The 24,427-nt window shown below is 34.0% G+C and overlaps 2 protein-coding genes across 2 annotated transcripts; one reads left to right on the forward strand and one right to left on the reverse strand.

Moving 5' to 3' along the window:
• Window positions 1-10,716: 10,716 nt before the first annotated feature.
• Window positions 10,717-13,618, forward strand: LOC116192587 (patatin-like protein 2). The gene is made up of 7 exons (XM_031521171.1): window positions 10,717-11,112; window positions 11,454-11,635; window positions 11,771-11,957; window positions 12,059-12,220; window positions 12,352-12,654; window positions 12,748-12,920; window positions 13,402-13,618. Exons 1-7 carry the CDS (start codon window positions 10,981-10,983, stop codon window positions 13,457-13,459), a joined length of 1,197 nt encoding a protein of 398 aa, XP_031377031.1. The 5' UTR covers window positions 10,717-10,980; the 3' UTR covers window positions 13,460-13,618.
• Window positions 13,619-13,676: 58 nt separating this feature from the next.
• Window positions 13,677-16,706, reverse strand: LOC116192588. The gene is made up of 4 exons (XM_031521172.1): window positions 16,356-16,706; window positions 15,470-15,790; window positions 14,829-15,074; window positions 13,677-14,198 (listed from the first exon to the last, which is right to left on the reverse strand). The coding sequence occupies exons 2-4, from the start codon at window positions 15,737-15,739 to the stop codon at window positions 13,866-13,868; spliced, it is 849 nt and encodes a 282-aa protein (XP_031377032.1). The 5' UTR covers window positions 15,740-15,790; window positions 16,356-16,706; the 3' UTR covers window positions 13,677-13,865.
• Window positions 16,707-24,427: the final 7,721 nt, after the last annotated feature.

Genomic DNA, 24,427 nt, shown 5'->3' on the forward strand with positions numbered 1-24,427 from the left:
CTATGGAGAAGAGATAATTCATTGTCTACAGGTAATGCACTTACCGATATGTCTAACCAACGATATATATACACAAGACACAAACATGTACGATAATGAAAATGTAGAAGAATCTTGCAAATTTTCGGTTCACTGCTTAATGGAGTGAAACTCTGGTGATCATACTTCTGTCCGTCTGTTCAGTATCTCCCATGTAATGGATTGCCCCAACAAATAATGTATGACTTCTCGGGGCTTTCAGAACCTCACAATCCGTGCTCTAATCCAAGCAACAGATCAGTGCAACATTCTCCACATAATTTAAAGAAAATTTGCTGTACGAGTCCACAGCACGAGATTGTCAATTATCACAACATCATATGCGCTTGATCGCGTGGATATTATCTTAAACGTGAATTTTTATTTTTTGGATGTTTCAATCTCATTAGTTTTATTGTAATTCACCTTGCAATGGTGCGGGGAATCAAGTATACAACTTTTATTTAGAGCCAATTTGTATTTCATATGCTGCTCTGATAAAGGAAAACTAGAAACAAAGAACGGGACTCAGTGCGGCGTGGCACTAAGTTTCGATTTGATTTTAAAATATTCTAAAATTCTATTTTTATCAGTTTAGTATGAGTCTACACGTTTCTTTAGTTCTCTTTCCCTTTGGACTATGAACTTCCTTTATAACCTAAGAACAGTCATGGGAAACTATAAAGTAGAATGGAAGAATTGGATTAAACTGATTTGATTTTTTTTTTTGCCCAATAAAACCGTTGTGACTGGTCTACCCTTTTTGCTAATTATATACATAGATCAAGCAGAAACCAAACCGCGAATGAATTACCGTTAAAATAACCAGAAGTACCGAAAGTTTGATCTTCCTAGCTTTATCTTTCACTACCTGAGCTTTTTCTTACTTCAAAGGTGGAATATAAGAAAAATATGATATCATTAAACTAGAAATCGAACATCTATATCTCTATATGTATGAAAGCAAGATACGAGGTGGGTTCGGCCAGCTGGCCTCAGAACACTCCGTTTCTAAATGAAAATTTCTCGGTTTTTTGAGTTTTTAAAATTTTAAATTATCTTTAATTATAAAATTAGCTACGAAATCTTTTGAAATAATATTCAATTTAAAAAATCGAAATTGCCATAAAATCTTTTGGACACTACAGTGATCTCCAATTGAAGGCAATATAAAATTTCTAATGGACTTTCTAGGTTTTTAAATTTTTTTAATTTTCGGAATTATTTTTAATAAAACATATTATATAAAAGATATCTCATCATAAAATCTAATTCGTTGATTCTTTAATTTTTATAATTAATGTATTATTTAATAATCTTGAACTTTTTAATATGAAAGTTAATATTTCATCCCAAATGGCCTTGAATGATCAGTTTCTGAATGGAATTTTCTTGGTTCTTTTAGTTTTTTAAAATTAAATTATACTCAATTATAAAATTAGCAACACAATCTTTTGAAATAATATTCTATTTAATAAAACCAAAAGTACTATAAAATCTTTTGGATAATTGGGTGATCTCCATTGAATGCAATATAAATTTTCTAAATGAAACTTTCTAGGTTTTTAAAATTTTTTAAATTTTCCGAATTATTTTTAATAAAAAATATTTTTAAAAAGAGATCTCATCATAAAATACGATTTCTTGATTTTTTTTAATTTTTATAATCCATATATTATTAAATAATCTTGAATTTTTTAAAATAAAAATAATATTTCATCACATAAATATTAATATCAAAATAAGTATATATTATTATATATTCATACATAATATAGATATATTAATATATGGTTATGTGGACAATTTTTAGTATCTAGAATAAGAAAAAATATATATGAATTATATTATTTTATAGATATCTATTTTTAAAAATACATTATATAATATTTTATTGATAGAAATGGAATTTTCTAGATTTTTTGACTTTTTCATTTTCGGAATTATTTTTAGTAAAAAAATATTTTTGAAAGATATCTCATCATAAAATCTAATTTCTTGATTTCTTTAATTTTATAATGTAAATAACATAATGTATTTGAAATAAATGAGAAGATTTTATTATATGTATAGATATTATTTAATAATCTCAAATATTTTTAAAATAAAAATTAATATTTCATAAATAAATATTAACATCAAAATAAGTATATATATTAGTATATATTCATACAATATAAAATATGTTAATATATGCTTATGTAGACAACCTTTAATATATATAGTAAGAAAAAAATATATAAGAATTATATGTTTTTGCAGATATATTTTTTAAAAATAGATTAGATAATTCTTATAGATATATATATATATATATAAATTATATTTTCTTTTTAGAAATCAAATTATATTTTTTCACCAAAAAAAATAAATCAAATTATATTTTATTGATATTTTATATGATAGTTACAAATATAAAGTATCACACACATAAATAGGAGCCTATTGAGCTCTCAAAGAATATGTCTACAACTAGAAGCGAACTCTTGAAACTACGTCTCTCTCTCTAGATGCAAGTGAGTTGATTAAATTTATGTTTTGATTTTCTCTCATTTTTATCAAAAATTTTCATTCTTTTATTTTTCTCCAATCTTTTGCTATTTTCATATTTTTTTTGAAAATTGGTGACGTGAGTTTTATCTCTTGAAAAGTATTGCTACCCCTATACACAAGCTCTCAAAAAGTAAATTCTTCTATCACTAAACGCGAACGTTATTTGTTTATTTTATTATTTTTGTTTCACTTTTGATTCTCTAAGCAGTTTTTCTTTTTTAATTTTTAATTTTTTCAAATTGGTGGAACTATCATGCGCAACGCACGGGCTTCATAACTACTTTAAAATAAAGCAATTCTTTTTTTTTTTCGATTACAAAAGAGGCACTTGAACTCGATATTAAAAAAAAATAGAAATAGAAATCTAAATAAAAGGATATAAGTAGTCCCACTGATGAGAGTCAAACTTGAAATTTCTTGGTTCCTAGCGAGAGTGTGTACCACTACTACGCTTCCTTTCTAAAAATACAGTAAACTAGATGAAGACCAGCGTGTTGCGCGGACGATTACCGGGAAATATAAAGATAGAAATATTGAAATATAAAAAATTATTCCCATTGCTTAAAAAAGTAAAACTTTTTCGTAATATATATATTTATTTAATTAATTGATTGAGTTTATGTAAAATAAGGAAATGACAAAAAGAATCTAAAACTATAAAAAAACAATTGAGTATTATTATTATTATTATTATTATTATTATTATTATTATTATTTGTTTCATTATAATATGTAAAACATGCATGAAAAATGATTTATGATAAGAAAATTTAAAAATATTAAGTTTTAATTCTTGTAAAGTAATTGTCTATGCAAAATTTGGGATATTAAGTATATTCCCTTATTACTTCTAGGAATATGCACAATACAAAAATATGTACGTTAGAAATGTCTTTCCTCGACATTATACAATCTAATATAGTTATCTTATAAAAGTAAAATAAGTTAAAAGTTTTAAAAAAATCTCATAGAATAGAATTACAATTATTGATAGTAAAAATTAACATTAACTCTATCATTATTATAAACTAAGAAAAGATATAAGAAAAAAATATTGAAGGATTTTCAAATGCCGAAGCAAAACCAATAATGAAAATGGAATAAAGATCTTAAAACAATCAATATCGAAGCAATTACTTTGAAATTTGCAATGAAATTTCATTCTACAAATCAAATTTCAACAAAAGAATAAGAATAAATAAATAAAGCTACTGATTTGAAATTCATGGAAAATAGATTTAATTAAATTATGTTGAAATAGGACAACAAAGAAATATTCGAGGCATAGAAATAAGAAGATTCTTATAGTAATTGAAGCTATGTTCATAGTGGAAATTGGAAGAAAGTTCCTGTTAAAATAATCAATATTGAAATAATCAGTTTGAAATTTATATTAACAATTTATTCTACAAATTAAAATTCAACAAAAGACTAGGAGTAAATAAATAAAACTACTGACTCAAAATTCATAAAAAAAGATTTCATTAGATTATGATGAAATAAGAATAACAAAGAAATATTTGAGGCATAGAAATAATAAGAGTCTTATTGTTATTGAAACGACATTCATAGTGGAATTGGAAGAAAGATCATGTCAAAAAAATCAAATCAAAATAATTAGTTGTAAATTTACATTAAAAAACTCATTCAACAAATCATAGTTCAACCGAGAAAAAGAAAGATTTTGGAGAAGCGAAAAATAGGGTTCATAAATATATAAACGATATCCGGTTCTTATATTTTGCTTCCCCATTAGATACGTACATATATATATATATATATTAATAAAGAAGATAATATTATATGGTGATATATGTAGATATTTCATGGAAATCATAGTTGATATAGTATATGCCATATAGCAATATAACTTACCACCCAAGACCTGCTTAGGCTGTTGGAGATGGAGACTTATAATATATATGCACATGCAATTATATAATCTATATATATGTTGGTATAACGCAAACGGCATCTATATATATATAGATGCATGTGCATATTATAGTGTCTTTATTAGCCTATATTTTGTTGTATATAATCTATATTTGGGCGATGTATATATGTATATTTTTACTATATAATCTTGCCTTGTGTATTATATATATATATATACTTCGTTGGATATATGTATCCTTAGGCTATATTCTGTTATATATAATCAATATATTGGGCAATGTATATATTCTACAGTATATTCTTGTCTTGTGTATTATGCATATATGTTCCGTTAGATATATGTGGATAATATATATAAGAATATTTTATTGATAAAATATTATAAAAAATTTCTTTAATACGTAAGTGATGATGGAACAAAGCGAGAGAATACCGTTTCTTATTTTTGATGATGTGGCGACGTGAGAATCTAGCTCGAATTTTGTTCTCATATATATAGACTAGATACTAACCCGTGCTATGCATGACACATATTAAACGTATATAATTAATCAAAAATGAACTAAAGTAGTATCTTTAGTTTCCATTTTCTCTATTTGAGTGTGCATGGTGTTCAATTATATCAATTATAATGTGAAAAAAAAATCACATATCTAAAGGAAGAATTTAAAAAGAACATAAATGGGGATTTTGGAGGTCGTCACGTACAATAGAGAAGATAGAATCAAAGACTCAAAAAAAAAAAAAAAAAGGAAGAGCGAAGAAAGTAGTGGTAAGTTATTTGTTTGATTTCATCAATATAATCTCATTTTAGTGGCTAAAATCAATTAGAATATATATATCATTATGCATGGGTAATTATGGAAAGTGAACGTTAGACTAAAATGATCTCCTGTCTTTATAATAATAATAATGTAGATATAGATTAAGAACCGTTAATAAAAAAACAATAGAATGGAGGGAGTTGGTATAGGTTTGTTGTTTTGATGCTAAAAGTAGATTAAAAAAAGTTAAATGAGCAAGATAAACGATCAAAAAAGTAATTAATTAATTAATTAATTCAGGAACCTTTTATTTTGGGTATGCTGATGAGAATATGAAAAAACATTTATGAGAAAACTAATAATTTGGTCTTTAATGTTTGAAGTAGCCATCAATTTAATCCCGAAGTTATGCTTCGGTTCATCAATTTCATTCTTCCCATTAAATTGCCAATAACGACTCTATTTAAAACAGTTTAAAAAAAAAATTAAAGCCGGGGGATGGGGGGTGTGGTGGAAGGGCGCGTGCTCGGGCCCCTCTCTGAGAGAGAGAGAGAGGGGCAAGGTTATGGCCCCTCCCAGCCACCTCCCTTGTTGGGGAGGTCGACGGAGGCTTCTAGGGCCTCCAGCCACCTTTGCATGATCTCCCCCTCCTTTGGAGAGAGAGGGGAAGGGGGGGACGGGATTGTGCCCCTTTGATTTTTTTTTTCTAATTTTTTAAGTATTTTAAATAATGTTTTTAGATTAAAAAAATTACCGTTAACGGTAAGGATGAAATTGATGGACATAAGTGTAACATTGGGGGTGTTTTTGATGGCAATGAAAGGTTGAGGACGAAATTGATGGCTTCAAATGTTAAGAACCAAATTATTAGTTTACTCTAATTTTATTATAATTGAACTGGATTGGTTTAAATAGTTTGATACTTATTTTTCTTAAATAATGTTTTAGGTTCAATTTTGTAAATGGAGAAAATATACGTTGGGGGTAACTATACCCGTTAGAGGACTGATGACCCGATTCAAATTGAATTAGTCCTATTCAACCTCCAAATATTAGAGTGCATATAGAAAAACAACTCCATTTTTACCTGATTAAGCACATTTATATTTCTTTCTCCAAATCCTTTGTCTTGTAGATCTGTACATCGCTGTATCTTTGCCCTCTGATCGAAAACCGACCCTACCAAGATCAATCAATCACCAATGTCAATAAAGACTATCTATATATCTATATCTATATCTATATATATATATATATATATATATATATAAACAAAGCCCGAGCCGAAAATCGTATGTCAAGGAATTCCAACTAGAACGAGGTCAAGCCTTGATCAAGATATTAAACAAACTCCGATTGAGATGAAATTTTGACAGCAGCTTCACCCAAGGATAGGTTTTGAACGGTCAGAATTTTAATTTGAGATTTGGAAGTGCTATTTTGGCTGAGTTTGTAAGCTACTCTTTTCGAGTGATTAATTTCGACTTTTGTGATCCAAGATAGTGTCTCTTAAGTTTGGAACCAAGGGTTTGTCCTTGATGAAAAGCTATGTGTAACCAATATTGTTTTAGTGAAGTCGACTCGGAGTTGGTCCCTTGATTCAGTGGTTTTTCCCACTTTGGATTTTCCACATTAAAAATCTCGGTGTTTATCTATCATCCTTAGATTCTATTTTGATCATACAAGGCGGGAAAGATTAATTCGCTGTGTGTAGGTATTCTGTGATCCTTTCCCAACAGCTGATATCAAGCTCTACGCAAAGATTCATCTCTGCCTTTCAAGCTTTATTGGTTATTTATTATACACAATCTTATTAATTTTATTTTGATGAGTATTAACATATTTACCTTAAAGAGTAGTTAAGATAAGATCTATTTAAGTAGGTTTAAATTTTGTTATAGATAATATATTTTGTTCGATTGAAATATGTATGGTTAGCTATATACTGTTTGATGAACAAACTACTGTCAAACCTGTACTTTGAAAGATTAATGGAGTTAGCATTATCTTTTCAAATTTCTCCGATTTTGAAGAATAATTTTCTCAACATTAACTATTTTTTGTCCAATTTATACAATTTTATGATTTCTTTTAGTTGTAATTGCAAGATTTATATTTAAATATAGTAATTTTTTTCTAGAAAATTCATAGAACGAAGAAATTCGTAATACAACTTAAGTCTCTTCCATCACTTCTCGTTATAAATTTTGAGTTTTTTGAACTATTTTAGTCATGAATAATTGTTTTCCTTTAAACTTTCAATTAAAAAATGATGTACAATATAAATTTTGTTTTATTCTAATCATACATGATTAATTTTTAATATTATTTTTTTTATTTTCTATAGATTTTCTTTCTTTTATCTTGTACTAGGTACTATTTATTAGATAAATTTTCAAATTATTATCTTGCGAGATATATTTTATTTTCACAATCGGTTGGTTATACATGGAAACTATAATTCCATCTATGAGAAATATATACTTTCTGATCATTTTGCTCTCCTAGCATAATTATCTTAAATAGTATGTATTCCTTTAATATCGAGGAAAGATATTTCATTATATATGACTTAAATATTTCCTATATGTATGTCAACGAATATTTAGGAAATATACTTTCTATCTCAAACTATATATATATATATATATTAGGTTGACTTTTAATGAAACTTATAGATTATTATGATACAAATTGAAATTCAAAGAAATAATAGGTAATTAGTTTTCACTTTTTAAATCCTTTTTCATATTTTTCAATTCATATAAATCTTGATCTTCTATTTATATATAACAATTCCAATATTTCTCTTAATGATAATAAACTGCAAAAATAATAAATAGTAAAAAATTATTATTGTAATTATTCTAATCATTCTAAAATGCATACTTGAAAATTATTAAATTTTCATTATTCTAATCATTTTAAAATACATACTTATTTTTAATTAAATTTAAATGCCTACTTATTTATTACTTAATAATTTTCTTGATAAGGTTCACAAAATAGAACATAATTTATCAATTGTTTCTTGATAGGTGATAATTCATCCAATCTTTAGACTTTAAGAGATTATTTTATTTAAAACTCAATATTAATTATTTTCTATTTTTGAGGAAATAGTTTACCTTTTTTATTAGTGTATTGTATATCTATATATATTTACTTCAACATCTTTATCCAAAAAATAATTTAAAGACTTTTCCTCCTAAAATTTCATTTATATAATACATATTTATTATAAATTTAACTCTCTTAATTTGTAACTATAAATACTTTGTAATGGCTATTATAAACTTTTTTTCTAGAAATCTTCTTATGGTAACCAAATTAGAATATGTTCATAATTTAAAATACATAATATATATATATATGTAAGCAAATTTTCGCTATTCATTACCTAATTTGATAAATATGTCAATAAATGTAATTCAGTTACTTCTTATGTTTTTATATTTTATGATTTATGCCTATACATATCATTGAATGAAATCAATAATTTTCTCATGAGGGATAAATTCATTTCTCCAAATTTAATTATCTTAGATAACTATCTCTAATTACTTTGATTTGTTGAAACAATTATTCTTTTGGGTGAACAAAACAATTATCCTAAATTACTTAGTTTGTTGCCACCGCAATATAGAATCAAAATAAGCGATTTCATGGATAAGTTTTAGTTATGATAATGATTGTAGAGAAAATAATCAATTTTTCTTGATTGTATATTTTAGGTAATTCTCTTTTTCAGTTACTTACTTTCCTAAAATAAATATTTAAGATTATCCATCTTTCTACATTTGAAAACCGACACATTACTTTTTTTGGTTTAAAAATTATTTTTTCATTTCAAATGGTATATTTCATTTGTTTTACTTTTCTAAGATATTATTTTTAAATTGTGTGATTTTGATTTAGGACATGAAAATCCTACTTAGGATACCAAAATCCCACTCCAATAAACTCATTTAATTTTCAAGTGAAATAACTTCTAAATCCATAATTTTTTTTGAAAAATTAATAATATATTTAATTTTAACTATTACTTTCTATCAAAAAATTATTAATCATTTCCGCACAATACGCAGGTTCTCATCTAGTTCTTAATTAATTAAATCGATTGAAGCAGCTGCCATTTCTTCTTAGTTTGGGTGTCCATTGCACGTATGTCCAACCATAGTTTAGCCCACTGGAAAAGATCAAGTTAATTGTTAGCAGCTGGAAGGAAATATTCAAAATCAGGTATTCCATAAGAAGTCTAACCTAATTTATTCAATCGTGTAATAATAATGATAGTAAGTCATGAACAAAATTTTCCCTCAAAACAGATACTTTCAGCCCAATCCAGCAAGCTGTTTTCCGCCAAGAAAAAAAAAAAGAAATCTTTCAATTTGGAATTGATCATATGCACTGTCATAAGTTTGAACTTGTCTAGGAGTTTCATGCAACTGAGCTTTATAATCGAAAGTCATATATGTGCAGTCAACAAACGCATTTTTGTAATCCTTCCGACCATTCTCAATCGTCTAATTGTCGCGTAATTAGCAACTTGTCCATTGGAGCAAGCCAAACGCTGGGTCATCCTGATTGCTTCGTAGAAAAGTAACTCCGAAATGTTCAATTTCTTGATGTAATTAGGAGATGGAAAGAACTTATGCAGGCAATGTCTCATTATATTTGTCCAAGGCAGAAATTTTTGTTAGGAAGTTACGAGTAACGATCTTCTCTCTAAGCGAATTTTTCATCTCTCATTGTACAGTGATGTAACCTCCAGGACTCTATGATGAATTGAGTGTAGATTTAGTTATTAAAACTGTACCGATATGAGCCGTCAAGATAACATCGCGTGCAAAGGAAAGGTTTTAAATAAATGCTTGAGGAGAAAGTTTATAGAGGATTAACTATCATTAAAAATTCAGAAAACACCAGCTGCGACCACTCCTATGTTCCAGATGATCTTGCTCTGCCAATGAGTCGTAAGTTGTTTGGCTGCTGTTCGACCGCCTACCATCGATCAGGCAAATGAGACGACCAACGATTAGAGCAAAAAGAAAGAATTTCAGATTAGACGATCTTGTTGAATTGACTCCTTAGTTTTATATTTGTTATGTTCGGAGATTTTAATCATGCATGATGCAGATGTTAAATCTATTTAGATATAGTTTCTTCCAAAGCTTACCTGCAATTCTCTTCCAAGTCAAACCTACGAGTCCTAAACACACAAAAATTGTCTGTTACTCGGTCTCATATAATTGAAACCCTAAAAAGATAAACTAATACAAACAAACAAACAAACAAAACAAACATTCAAAATAATGTTTCAAATTCTCGGGGAAGATTTTAAAGGAACATGCATGGTCTACTTCGTCCGAACGATTTCAAAGACAAGAACAGTGCGGTAAGAGCAGAACCGCGCTGGCTTGGTTGCACAATGAATATGCTTGCTTGGTCCACTTTGTCGGAGGAAAGGGAATAACACTTAGTCAAATAAAAACAACATTTCAAATATTCTTCTGAAATGGAAATGGTCGAAACGTGAACAAAACCCTAACCCTAGGAAAGCTATATATACCTCCCTCTTAATATTTGGGTACTGCATGTATTGTAACTAGACAGCATCGATTTATTTCATTCTCGTTCAAAGTTCTTGAAATCTCAATCCTCTCGAATCTCGATCGCTCACAACTTGTTGCAGGTTACATACAAAATCCAACATCTTTTTTTCACTTAGCATTGAGCAGGTCCGATGGAAACCGTAGTGTCATCATTACAACCTCCGCGCTACGGAAAGCTAATAACCATTCTTAGCATCGATGGTGGTGGAATACGGGGGATTATACCGGGAGTAATCCTTGCATTCCTTGAGTCTGAACTACAGGTAGAATTCGAAGTGTTCTGAAAAAAATAAAAATTTCAGTGTGCATCTTGATATTCGGAAATCTAATGGGTCCCAACTAATCAAATTTAACCATGGTCAGCTCACTATGCCTCTTTAACTAAAACAAGAGGAATTAGAAAAACCACCAACAAAAAAAAAATTGCATTTACATCGATTTGTTCTGTATAACTACATGCATTTTATATGTAGAGCCAAAATTTCCTTTTTTTTCTGGTTCTATGGCTATATAGGTAGCCAGTCGTGCATCTATTACGTGCATGTGTCTATTTATAATTTCTTACGTACTCGGACCTATAGCTGATGTCTGCCCTTTTGAGCAGAAACTGGATGGTGAAGATGCCAGACTTGCAGATTATTTCGACATCATTGCCGGCACGAGCACAGGTGGCCTTATCGCCGGCATGCTTACTGCCCCAAACAACAAGAACCGTCCACTTATCGCCGCTAAAGACATCACGTCTTTCTATATCGATCATGGTCCCAAGATCTTCCCACGACACAGGTTTAACGATATCCAAGCTTTAAAAAAAGAAAAGAAAAGAATAATCAGTATATCCCCTAAATTTGACATCGAAAATGTGTTTCTATGGTTTGGACAATGCTTAATGTAGTCGATTGTGTTTCTTTCACAAAACAGTCCTCCTCTTGGTAGTGCAACCAAGATCGTTAGAACCATGTTTGGACCGAAATACAACGGGAAGTACTTACACAAACTTCTCAAGCAAAGGTTAGGAGAGTCTCGACTGCGTCATGCACTGACTAATGTCGTGATCCCAACTTTCGATATCAAGCAGCTCCAGCCCACCATCTTCTCCAGCTACGAGGTTCGTCTCTTTGGAGAAATACACGCTATTAATTAACATCACTATGATCTAACTTTATAATATCCAGAATCAGTTGATTTATTGGTTCTCCCATACAACAGCTGAAGAAGAATGCTTCATTGGATGCTCTCTTATCGGATATATGCATCGGAACATCAGCTGCTCCAACTTATCTCCCAGCTCATTATTTCACCACGAAAAGCTCGATCGGACCAGAGAGGGAGTTCAATCTTATCGATGGTGGTGTTGCTGCTAATAATCCGGTACATATGCATATATACGTGTGTGTGTGTTTGTGTCTGTGTTTTGATTACAATTTACTCACATGATCCACGGACATGGGTAATTTTGAAACTTAACTAGTAACGGCGCATTTTATGCATACGACATGCAGACGATAGTGGCCATAAGTGAGGTGACCAAGGAGATCACCCGTGGAAACTCAGAGTTTGGTGACAAGATGCAGCCCTTGGATTATGCCCAATTCTTGGTGCTTTCCTTGGGCACGGGCTCGTCCAAGGCTGAAAAGAAGTACAGTGCTGAGAAGGCGGCCAAATGGGGAGTCCTAGGATGGCTGACGACCGGCGGCAGCACTCCTCTTGTGGATGTCTTCACTCAGGCCAGTGCCGATATGGTCGATATCCATGTCTCCACGGTCTTCCAGGCTCTTCATTCCAATAATTACCTCCGCATTCAGGTAGGTACATATACGTAGCCACATACACGACTATATACAGGCATACAATATACTAAACATACGTGTATATATATGTATACTTGTACTATGTAGGATGATACGTTAAGTGGGAACGTAGCTTCTGTGGACATGAGCACGAAGGAAAACATGAAGAATCTGGTCAAAGTTGGTGAGGGGCTCATTAAGAAACCGGTCTCAAGGGTCAACTTGGAGAGTGGTGCCTTTGAGCCTCTTAATCAAGGAACCAATGAAGAGGCTCTCAAAAGGTATAATACAAGACATATATAGAGAGAAATTCTATGGTGCAATATTAACTGCACCATACCATCAAGTAAATTTGCTAAGGGAGTAAAAAGTTAAGTAATTTACTAAAAAATTAAGTAAAATTCCTTAAAATATGTGTAGTTCAAAATATAACTTATTTCAAAATGTGTAATTTATTTTGAAATCTGTGTAATTTACTTTTTTTTTAATAATTTCCTTCCTTTGTTAATAATTTACTTTGTGTAATTTATTTTGATTGTATGGTGCAATTAATTGCACCATAGACGTTCCTTTTCGAATCCTACATTTGATTTTCGATAATATATCGATTAATTCCCGGATTGTGCAATTCCACTTTTATTTTTTTATTTATTTTTATTACAAGGGAGGCTATGAGTCTAGTACATTGATTTTTTTTTTTTGCTTTTGCATTCTCTCTCTCTCTTTTCTTTAATTCTTTTATTAACCTCTTTGTAATTTCAGGTTGGCAAAAATCCTTTCCGAGGAGAAGAAGCTTCGGGAAGCAAAATCCCAGCCTTAAGGGGGGTCCAAATCACACATGAATCACACACCATAGAGATCAAATTGTAATGAAGAGTAACAATCATTTCATTAATCTGTTGGTAAAGATGTAATAAGTGCAAAGGTGTATCACATTACATGAGATACTCAACCTGTCGTTATTTTTTTTTGGTTCAATCTTCCTATATATTTTTCCCATGTTTTTGCACAAGATTTAAAGGTTCCATGTCAAAAAATTGGATCTTCAAGCCCGAAATTGCACTCTACTACATTGATATCAAATCGAGACCAAATTAATTGCAAATCTCTGATTGTTCTCCCCATCTAAAAGAGCTAAAAACTACGGGAACTATATATTAAACATATCCAAAAGTATGAATGAATGATCCTGTCATCTCCAGTACGTGTTCCTCAGAAGCAAAAATCTAAGATGGGAGTTGCTCAAAAGTCAAAAACTCTTCATCGTATCGTGGTTCCTGGTGAGAACTCTCATCGGATGATTCCTGGTGAGAACTCTCATTGGATGACCTCAACAAGTGCCTGTACTTATCGGGGCTGTCCCACCAAGTCGTCGTGTTGATGATCTCTCTTTCCAGCCAGTACGGATCGACTTCCTTCTTCTCTGTCAGCCTTTTGTAGAACCTCCCCCACTTGTACATTGCTCTCCTTAGACGAACACTCTTGCTCCCTCCAAAAAGGAACTTGATATAATCCTTCGCCAGTCGAGTCAGCTCTTCTCCGGAGATGATATACACATACTGCCATAATCATTTGTTTAGAAAACTCAAATCAAGTCCCAAAGCATACACACGTATATCATTTTGGTTATTTCACAGAGACTAGAACTTCTAAGCGACAATGTTAGAGCTACAAAGAAGGGCAAGGAAAGAAAAAAACTATCCTGCAAAAATTAATATGACAAATATTTGTGGCTCTTCTTTAGCTGAAAATTATAATAGCCGCATGCTATGGCAGGATATCACGGTGGCAATATCGAGGCTTTTTCATTGTTTTCAGCCAACCTAAGTGCAAGGAATATAGCCTCTGAGGAATAGACGGATGGAATAGAAAAACAAAAGCATGTAGCCTCCACTATATTCAGATAAACTACAACAAAGCCATCAGAGTGATTCCTCCGATCACGTATCTGGATAACCCTCTCTTCATAAGACCCTTTTTTTTTTTTTTTGTTGGGGGGGGGGGGGGGGGGGTTGGTTCTTCATAGGACTTTCATTGGCCTACTATTCCTATCGGCTTGGCTCAAATCAATCAGCTACTCCATGCTTAGATTCCCCAACAAACCACAGCTAACAATAAACTCGGTGAGAAGGACGGTAAAGACTTGCAGCATAAGCAACTTTCCCAAAGCAGCAAACAGAAGATCATACCAGAAAAATAAAACCAAGGGTTGCTAGAACCACTTGCAATGTCTCATCCAGTATTCCAGCAAAGCCCTCATCCTCAGTTCCACCCAAATCACCGCCGCCTCCACCACCTTGCCGTGGTGGTTTTCCACCAGTGTTGCCATCATCAAAGAATTCTTGTTTTTCAATTTGCTGACGCAACACGTCTTCTATTGACTGATTCTTACCAAAACTTCCCATTGCCTTCTCGAGACTTTTCCATGCTGAACCCTGAAGGATGATTAAATAATACATAATGAGGAGCTAAAAACTATCATATATGATGCTCCTCCTATCTGTACTAAATAAGCTCATGTGGACTCAAGTCTCTACTAGGTAAAGCAATATAAACCTTACTTTAACATAATTCTACTAACGAAATGTTCATATTCTCAATGCCAAGAAAAACTGACGTCATGAGATCATTAAGTAATCAAAAGAATAAGCCAGCAAGAAACCGTCTGACTATGCAAGCCTTGTAACCCCTTCTAACATTGAGGAAACAAGATACAGTTTCACAATATTACAAGTTGAATATTATCACTTCAATGCCTCTCCAAAAGTGGGCAAAACTCAATCATATCGGCATATTCACTGTTCAAAGGTAATGATGTTAGTGCTCTTACCTCATTCCCCTCTTCTGACTTCCCTTTACCACCAAATAAGCCAAAAGGTACCAGTTGACGGTCCTTTAACATGGGAGAGTGCAGCCGGTGCTTCAGCACTGGCACAAATTGCCGGCACGTGAATTCCTTTGAAGATAATCTCAAGGATGTTCTCGAGGATCGGTTCAAAAGGGTTACTTGAACAACTGGGCTGGGACAAGAAGTACATGACAGCCTATCTTTATTGACATAAAGCAATGGCTTGAGAGCAGCAGCTTGAAGACAACTCATCCTTTCCCAAACTCTTAGGTTACTCCCCTAATCAGATATTAAGCTCCAACCCTGAAATTAACAGTTCAGTGACAAACGTTGATGAACTAGCAATTCATCCATCCTAACTACTATCTAATCCCAATTCAAAAATAAGGACAAGGATTATAATCGCCTGATTAAGGGTCTCAGCATCTGTCGAAAGAAATAGCAAATGGACATAGCACTGCAATCATCATCATAATTATCAGAATATGCTCGTGTTGAATTCTAGCAGACAGGGGTTATGCGACATTACGGGGTGCCATAAGATGCTGTCAGAGTCTGAAGCAGAATTGAGTGTATAAAACACAAATTTATGATTGTCTGAAATTTCATCCGTCTCCATTGCAGCAGGGTGTGCAATCAAGCTGAGATCATCTCCATTATAGGCAAGCTCGACTCGAATCATCTTGGCAACGCCTAGCTTGAGCACGAGGTCAGTCGAGCTTTGACATACATAGCACTAGCTTACATCCAGATACACTCGAGCAACTCAAGCTTCGATCTTTTGGCTTGAATTTTATTGAATTAGAACACAGCGACGAATTTCATCCAGTCCACACTACAGGGCGCCAAACAATCAAACAAGTCTAACCTTGTGTAAGGTAATGTTCCGGAACTGCCGCAGTCCGAGACACAGTGACGAACTCGCCGGTGTCGAGACGCCGAGAGGAGGACTGCGAAAAAGAGGGAGGGGTGACTGATGTCGAACAAGCTCGCTAGGAGGAAGGAGGAGGCCACCCGCGTCGAGTAGTTGCTCGGAGGGGTACGAGTTTCTGGAAAGCTCCGGTGGTTGCCGCTGCCGCCGACGTAGATAGCAGAACAGAGACTAGGTCGGCGACAATTAGGGCATGGAGTTCCGATTTGCAGAGTCGACCACCGTCACAGGTACAGAGCGCCGGGGATGACTGTTTGCGCGGATAAAGCGAGATCGGACTAGAGAGCCGACCTTCTGAAAGTGTTCCAGAAGTAGCCATTAATTTCGATACGGTCCCTAACTTAAATTCAATCTCTATTTGATCCCCAAAGTTTGAAGTCTGATTAAATATATTATTATAATTAATTTTTTAATATTAAATTCTTTCAACTATTCAACATTTTTTTTCTCAATTTCAACATTTTTTCTCAATTCAATAGCACAATAATTACTTTTTTTATCTTCTTTTCTAAATTCTCTCACATATTTTTTCAAATTACTTTTGTCTTTATCTCCTCAAATCAAATTAAATCAAACTAAATTTCATTACCAAACGCTTTCTAATTCTCCATTTGTTGGACAATTGGAAACTGATCCTTTGCCCATTGCAGGACATGAGTTGCAGTCAATGGGCCTGATCCAATATCTTTTTTTTTTCGATGTGTACTCTAATATCCAAAAGTCCAACGAGTCATGACTAAATTGGTTCGAGTCAGTCGGCTCACTAAAGAATAAAAATATTCAAATCCGAAATTTTCTCTATTACAAGACTTGAACCCGAAATTTTGCTTTAGAGAAACTAGTGTCAAACCACTTGAATTAACTATTGTGTTGGGACGGTTTCTCTCCTATATGGAGAATGGTGAGTGTAGATGTTCGAGATAGTCCCATATGGAAAAGTTGAGAGGAAATCCATAGGTTTATATGAGACAATGGTCTAACAACCCATTGACTTAACTTTTTGGGTTGTGGATGGGCCCAAGTCCGAAGTAGGCCTGTGAATTTTTCCTAACAAGTGATATCAAACCACAAAGGTAACGATTCTAGGGAAGTGCACACGCTATGCGTGGAAATCCACACCACACCAAGACCCGAGTGTGGAACTCGTGGCTAGTGAAGGGCCTAACAATTGGTATTCGAGTTCGGAAGTGAAAGCCCGGCTTGAAACTCTCCACATAGTCGAGAAGGGGGAGAATTGTTGGGATGATTTCTCTCCTATATGGAGAATGACGAGTGTAGGTGTTGGAGATAGTCCCACATGGAAAAGTTGAGAGGAAATCTACAGGTTTATAAGAGACAAAGATCTAGCAACCCATTAGCTTAAACTTTTGGATTGTGGATGGGCCCGAGTCCAAAGTAGGCCTGTGAATTTTTTCCTAACAAGTGGTATCAAAGCCCAAGGTAACGATTCTGAAGAAGTGCACAAGTTATGTGTGGAAACCCACACCACACTAAGGCCCGAGTGTGGAAGTATCCGAGTTCGGAAGTGGAAGCCTAGCTCGAAGTCCTCCGCATAGTCGAGAAGGGGGAGAATTGTTGGGATGGTTTCTCTCCTATATGGAGAATGGTGAGTGTAGGTGTTGGAGATAGTCGCACATGGAAAAGTTGAGTTTATATGAGACAATGGTCTAGTAACCCATTGACTTAAGCTTTTGGGTTGTAGATGGGTCCAAGTCAAAAGTAGGCCTGTGTATATTTCCTAACACATTGTCAGTCCAATATCATTTCTTTTTTAATTTGTTTCCTTCTTGTTCAATGGTATTCACCTGCGACTTTGAATTGAGACGTTCCGATCCCATATTCGATTATCATAGGTAGTACTTTGCGTGTCACTTACTCTTGTCATATTTCGTACTAGGCCAATGAGTCTCTTTGCTCGATGACATACCAGGTCCACTAGGTCGTTGCTTGCTGATGGCGGGCTTCCCCACTGTTGCGAGGCTAGTCCATCTAGCATGGGCGTCGATCTGCAGTGCCGAATGAACGTCTTTCATGGGCTCATGCAATTTCCGTGGATCGGGCCTTAGTTGGGCTAGCTCCTCGAGATACTTGCCGTGCCCCATTTGAGGCCCATTATGATTGCCCTTATAAATGCTACTTGTAGTGGAATATTCTGAATATGTAGAAAAATATCACTGACCAAAAATAAGAGAACATGAAGAAAACGTCTTCATATTGAGACTGATTTTTCTTATTATACAAGTCTTGTGGAGGGAGAAAAGCGTCTTTTGGTCAAAATTATCAATAATTAAACCAATTATAATGGGGAAAGCCAAAAAAAAAAAAGAACAAAGATTATGCGTTTTCCAATTTGTGCTTGTGCATCCTATAGATGCTTACTATATAGAACGTGGATTCCATTTCCTTGTTGATGGGGGAAATATAAAGACTTGTTTCGTTAGTGGATTTTCGAGTACTCTCAAAAGAAAGCAATTGGATTCCGATCTACCCTTTTCCGAACACATGGGAATAATATAGAATGGAATATTCTTCTTGTGATTGGTAATCGTAATTTTGTAATGAACCAAAATAGGCAGATTTCGATCGCATCGGGATTGCCCTACTCCAAACGCATTGAAACAGAATGGAACATTCCGATCCCGATAACCCGGATGCTCGTAGTTTTTAGGGAAGAAATTAGTGTGACCCCTCCTGCAATCAAGCTCGTAACAAATTATTGCTGAAGTTGAAGTCTGACCTACCTTTTTCTTCTGCAAGAAGTCTAATCTACCTTAGCTTATTGAGCTTGCACCAAAAGTAACGGCCATGGAAGGCAGATTAGATACTTTCAGGTGATCAACCTTGGAGACAGAGACTTGATTTCATCGAACATAAATGGACCTCTTTTTCGGTCTCTGTACTTTCATCTTGATTTCTCGAGTCTGATTGCGTCTTTCGTCAGCTTTACTTACAACACATATTGCTCTGAGATTTGCAGCAGAGGATATATTTTGATGGAGACCAAATCACCTGTCAAGGAAGCATCTATGGAGCATACTCGGAAGTCGCTTATCGCTATATCCTATACTCTTCCAGATAATGCTTCTGGTCCGAAAGCTCAGCCCGAAAGCAGTGAATGCGGTGATGATGATGCTTTGGAGAAGTACAGATCCCAACTCATATCCATTTCAGATGCTCAAAGTAATATAGAAGCTCCCCAATCTTCAGCCCAAAAACAAGTGCCATAGAATCTGAGATTTTGGACATCCGCCTGTGTAATTGTAATTGTTGCTTCCGTGTTCTATGAATTCCGGTCGTTGGTAAATGAATGCATTACAAATATTTGTTTGAATTACTCATACATGGTTGCCTCTGGGAACTTTTACTCTCAAATGGGAGGCAAGTCGTTCGAGTAACTGTTTAATTAATTTCGATCTCGGGCATGATACGAAAAACTTCAAGTTTGCATATACCCGAGTTGGCCTGGGACTGTGACGACTGGTATTGGGATTTGCTTATAGATGAACATAGGGAGTGACGTGAGTCAGAGTCTTGAAAAAGGACTTGACGGGAACGAATCCGCTAGAATATTAATTAGTCCTATAGAACCGATCCTAAGATCTGTTGAAACTTCCTTGATCGGAATTTTCTACAGTCCTGATAGAGTCCAATACTTAGGTGAAACAAAAACTAACTAATTGTTCGAGTTCGACTAGCCAACGATTAATCATGAACAAAATGGCTACGGGGGCGTTTGATTTCAGAGTTAAAGTAACTTTGATTTTAATTTTGATTTTGATTGTGGAAAAAGACAAATGAGATAGTATTATAAATTTGACTTGAGAAACGTGTGTTTTTGTTGTTTAGTAGGTAGAGTTAAAATCAAAATCACGATTCTAAAATCAGTTTCAAATTTCAAACGGGGCCTACATATCTGACTCTCGAAAATTGCCAGGCCGAATACCCAGAATATAGCATGTTCACCTTTGTCATAAGCATCTTATTTCAACCAAAAAAAAATGTTTTAACTATGTAAAATAAAAATTACAGTTGTGAGAAAGGGAGTGTAGTGTAATAACATATGCCCTCGCATTTTTTAAGTGTGAACCATTGTATCCGGAAGTTGAATTGGACTCCGATTAATCCAGTCGAGCTGTGTCAGCTCATTAAGGGGTAAAGCTCTCCCAGCATGAATTTTCTGCATTCACAAGTACTTGAACTCGAGATCTTACTTAAGCGGAACAAGCGCCGAACCGCTTGAACCAACCCACGTTGGTTATGTCCTCACATTTCTTTGCTGGATATAAACTCTCGCATGATAAACTAGAGATTTCAAGTTTATTTATTAGAGTTTCTATTTCTTCTCTATGGATCTCCTTTTAGAAAAATTTGCAATTGTTTGCGTAATATGTTCTTTTCTTTTTCTAAACGAAACTCAAAGGTTAGAAGTGTAGGGACGGTTTCTCTCCTATATGGAGAATGGTGAGGGCGGGAGATAATTTTACATGGAAAAGTTGAGAGGAAATTCATAGGTTTATAAGAAACAATGGTCTAGCAATTTATTGACTTAAACTTTTGAGTTGCGAATAGATCCGAGTTCGAAATAGGCTCGTGGATTTTTCCTAACAAAAAGTTCTCGGGACACCTCTTTCATCACTTTTCTTGTACAGCTATTGGACGGTCTACATGGAAATATATGTCCCGTTCGCACGCCTAAGCGTGCTATTAATTGGTGGAGGAAAAGGAGATTATCAAATCACTGGATGAGGCTGTGTGTGTATGAAATCGACATCGATCCTATGTGTAAGGTACTCCATCTTCTGGTCTCCTACAACTATTAGGGCCTTTGGTTACCTAAGGTGGGGGATAGCTACTAGGGTTACCCATCCTTAATATCGATATCCCAAATTAGGACCTCTACTGGGCCTCATTTTCATCAAAATGGTTGCCCACAACTTTGCCTGGATGATGATAGCCGTTGCCCGAAATAAATCACTCTCAGTGAACAATTGTAATCGTCGACTTTGTGAGGACTTATTAAATCTCTCGAGAAACATAGCGGTTTGGGATATTTTCGATAGTCTCAGTGATTGTCAGCAAGTTCTTTTTTTTTCTTTCGAAATTTTTTTTCATAAAATATTTTGTGCTTCAATAGGTTTATCGAAAATTCAAAGATAAGATCAAGGTGGATAAATCGGGTAACATTGATGATAAGATCAAACAAAAAAGAAATTAGGATGCAAGTGAAAGCATTTAAATGTTAGGACCTGAAGATAATTTTCTCTTATTTAGTCAGCAAAATCAACGGAATCCAGTGTCAATTTTTGTCAAGAATGGGATAAAGTGTAATATAAGAAAGTCTTAGAGAAGAGAATATATTTCAGCCTATAATAGAAGTTTAAAATGACGATATAATATCCAATGTTTTGTTAAACTTAATCGATTATTCAATTAGTTTTTGTTGATTTTTATTTCTTATGCGGTACTAGTTACCTATTCTTAAGAAAACTTTATCAGTAAAATACTACAGATTAATTAATGTGGATTGGATCAGGTGACTCTCGGTGCTTGTGTCCTCAAGCAAGGGTACCAGTGTAGTCTTGTGAATAGAAAAAATTCACGATTAAGAAAACTCTACTCCTTAATGGAACAAGTGGTGCATGCAAATCGAGAAAAGATACTACGAATTGGGAGAAAGGGAGTGCGGTACAATCATATACGTCGCCAGAAACCAAGAGTTTTAGATTTGATTATTGCCAGTAGGATTACTTGTGTCCCTTATTTATTTTTCTGTTTTCATATATTAGACTGATTCACCTCCTTTCCTTTGTAATCGGAAAAAAAAAAGAAGAAGCTTAGAATTACATAAATGAAACATGCATAATGCGTGGGCTCACGACTAAATAGCGTTTTAATTATGGTGACTTGTCCTGCAATTAAGCTCGTAAATAGTAAATAAATATCTTGGCAATTGAAATCTGATCTACCTTAGCTTATGAGCTTGCACCAAAGGTCACGGCAATCTTTGAGTGATCAGCCTGTCTATATAAATTGACAGAGACTTGATTTCCTCTTCCTTGTCAATATTGTTTCTCGGAGTTAATTATGCGATATTCATTCACTTCGTTTAAATTTCCTGAGGTTTGATCACTTCCAATATACTTAATTTCATCGATTAATTTGATTTACAGTTCACATTGCTCTGGGATTAGAAGCAGAGGATCCATATCTGATGGAGATCAAATCGCCTTGCGAGGAAACGTCTTTGGAGCGCACCTGGGAGTCGCTTATCGCTATCTCCTCTATTCTTCCGGATAATCAATGAATTCCAATAGTTGAAAAATGAATGTAATTATCATACTTATATTTGCTTGAATTACTCATACGTGTTTGCTTTTGGGTACTTTTACTCTGGAATGAGAGCGAGTAACTGTTCGATAAATTCGCTCTTGGGCATGATACAAAAATCTTGAAGTTTGCATGTACCCGAGTTGGCCAGGACTGTGACGACTGGTACTGAAATTTCTTTATTCATGAACATAGAATCCGCTTGAATATTAGTCCGATTGATCCGATCCTGAGATCTGTCGAAACTTCCTTGATTTGAAGTTTCCGAAGTCCTGATAAAGTCCAATACTTAGGTGAAACAAAAACGAACTGTTCGAGTTCGACTACCAAACCATTAATTACAAGAGCCAGAATGGCTACATATCCAGCTCTCGGAAATCGCCAGGCCGAGTACCCAGGATAGCACGTTCACCTTTCTCATAAACAAACAATGCATCTTGTTTAACCAAAAAAAAGATCTGTTAATGCAAAAATTACAGTGTTGTTTGCTTGATAAAGATGTTTTCGTCCTTCAAAATGTCATTTTCATATTATAATATGCTGCTTCTTTTCTGAACCAAACACAATGGCCAGAAATTCCTCGGGACACCTGCGTCATCATTTTCCTAGTACAACTGTTAGATAGTACACATGGAATATCCGTCCCGTTCCCTCGCATAAGTGCCGTTAATTGGTGGAGAAAAAGGAGATTATTAAATCACAGGAGGAGGGCGTGTGTGATACGATATACATATGGACATCGATCCTGTGTACCTAAGATCGGATATAGTGGTAACTTAGTCACCTGTGTTTGTCCCCATGTTACAGTCATTAGGCTCCTAACTAATTTGTTTTGTTGATTTTTTTAATTGATCAGGAGGATTGGCCTACAACCTATAAGCTTTTCCCTCTTTTTGCCAGAACTTTCATGGTGACTTCCTCATCATCCATATACTTTTTGGCTTTGGTATATTTCTAATTCGCAAGTGATGATGGTCGACCGATGGAAGTCGAGATAAGTTATCAATCGGAATTAGAAGAAATAGTAGTAATTGGATAGACGTGGCCAACAGTAGGAAAACCTGAGGGTTCATTGAAGCTTTTGCTGATCAGACAAGGATCCTTTCTTATCATTCTCGAGTTCGCGTATGTGTGTGTCTTTGCTCTTCTTCAGTTTTCTTGAATCTGAAGTTACGCAATTCGGCCAGTCTAATCCTTCCTGATTGTAATGCACATAGAAGGGACATCATATATATATATATGTGTGTGTGTGTGTGTGTGTGTGTGTGTCTATGCCCACCTCTTATGTTCGAAGACATATGCATGCATCTCAACTTGAAATAGTAGTTTTTATGTTACTGTAATTTTAATTGTTTTATTAGTTTATGCATCCGAGTTTCCTTTTTGGCATTTTAGGCCGTTCTGACTGATTGATTTATTTTCTCAGTATTAAGACAAAATCTAGTCGTGGAGTTGCTATTGTTAGGTGAAGTTTTAGATGTTCTCCTCATTGGGCCTTGGGGTGATTGAAATTAATCTAAGGGCCTCATTATATATATATATATATATATATATTCATCATCTGGTATCCGAAGCCAAAAGCTCAATTATCCCAATAAATCCAAGTTCGACTTTCGGTCAGTCACTAAAAGATAAAACTCTCACAACCGTGAATTTTTTTTATTCATAAAATTTAAATATGT

The sequence above is a fragment of the Punica granatum genome, chromosome 1 (genome assembly GCF_007655135.1).
Source record: "Punica granatum isolate Tunisia-2019 chromosome 1, ASM765513v2, whole genome shotgun sequence".
NCBI lineage: Eukaryota > Viridiplantae > Streptophyta > Magnoliopsida > Myrtales > Lythraceae > Punica > Punica granatum.

Excerpts from the sequence above, each read along its gene's own strand:
- LOC116192588 (XM_031521172.1), bottom strand. The coding sequence starts at position 15,739 with ATGAGTTGTCTTCAAGCTGCTGCTCTCAAGCCATTGCTTTATGTCAAT. Across the intron at positions 15,075-15,469 it reads AGTCAGAAGAGGGGAATGAG|GGTTCAGCATGGAAAAGTCT; the intron begins GTAAGAGCACTA and ends ATCATCCTTCAG. Across the intron at positions 14,199-14,828 it reads CCCTTGGTTTTATTTTTCTG|TATGTGTATATCATCTCCGG; the intron begins GTATGATCTTCT and ends TGATTATGGCAG.
- LOC116192587 (XM_031521171.1), top strand. The coding sequence starts at position 10,981 with ATGGAAACCGTAGTGTCATCATTACAACCTCCGCGCTACGGAAAGCTA. Across the intron at positions 11,636-11,770 it reads AAGATCTTCCCACGACACAG|TCCTCCTCTTGGTAGTGCAA; the intron begins GTTTAACGATAT and ends TTCACAAAACAG. Across the intron at positions 12,221-12,351 it reads GTGTTGCTGCTAATAATCCG|ACGATAGTGGCCATAAGTGA; the intron begins GTACATATGCAT and ends TACGACATGCAG.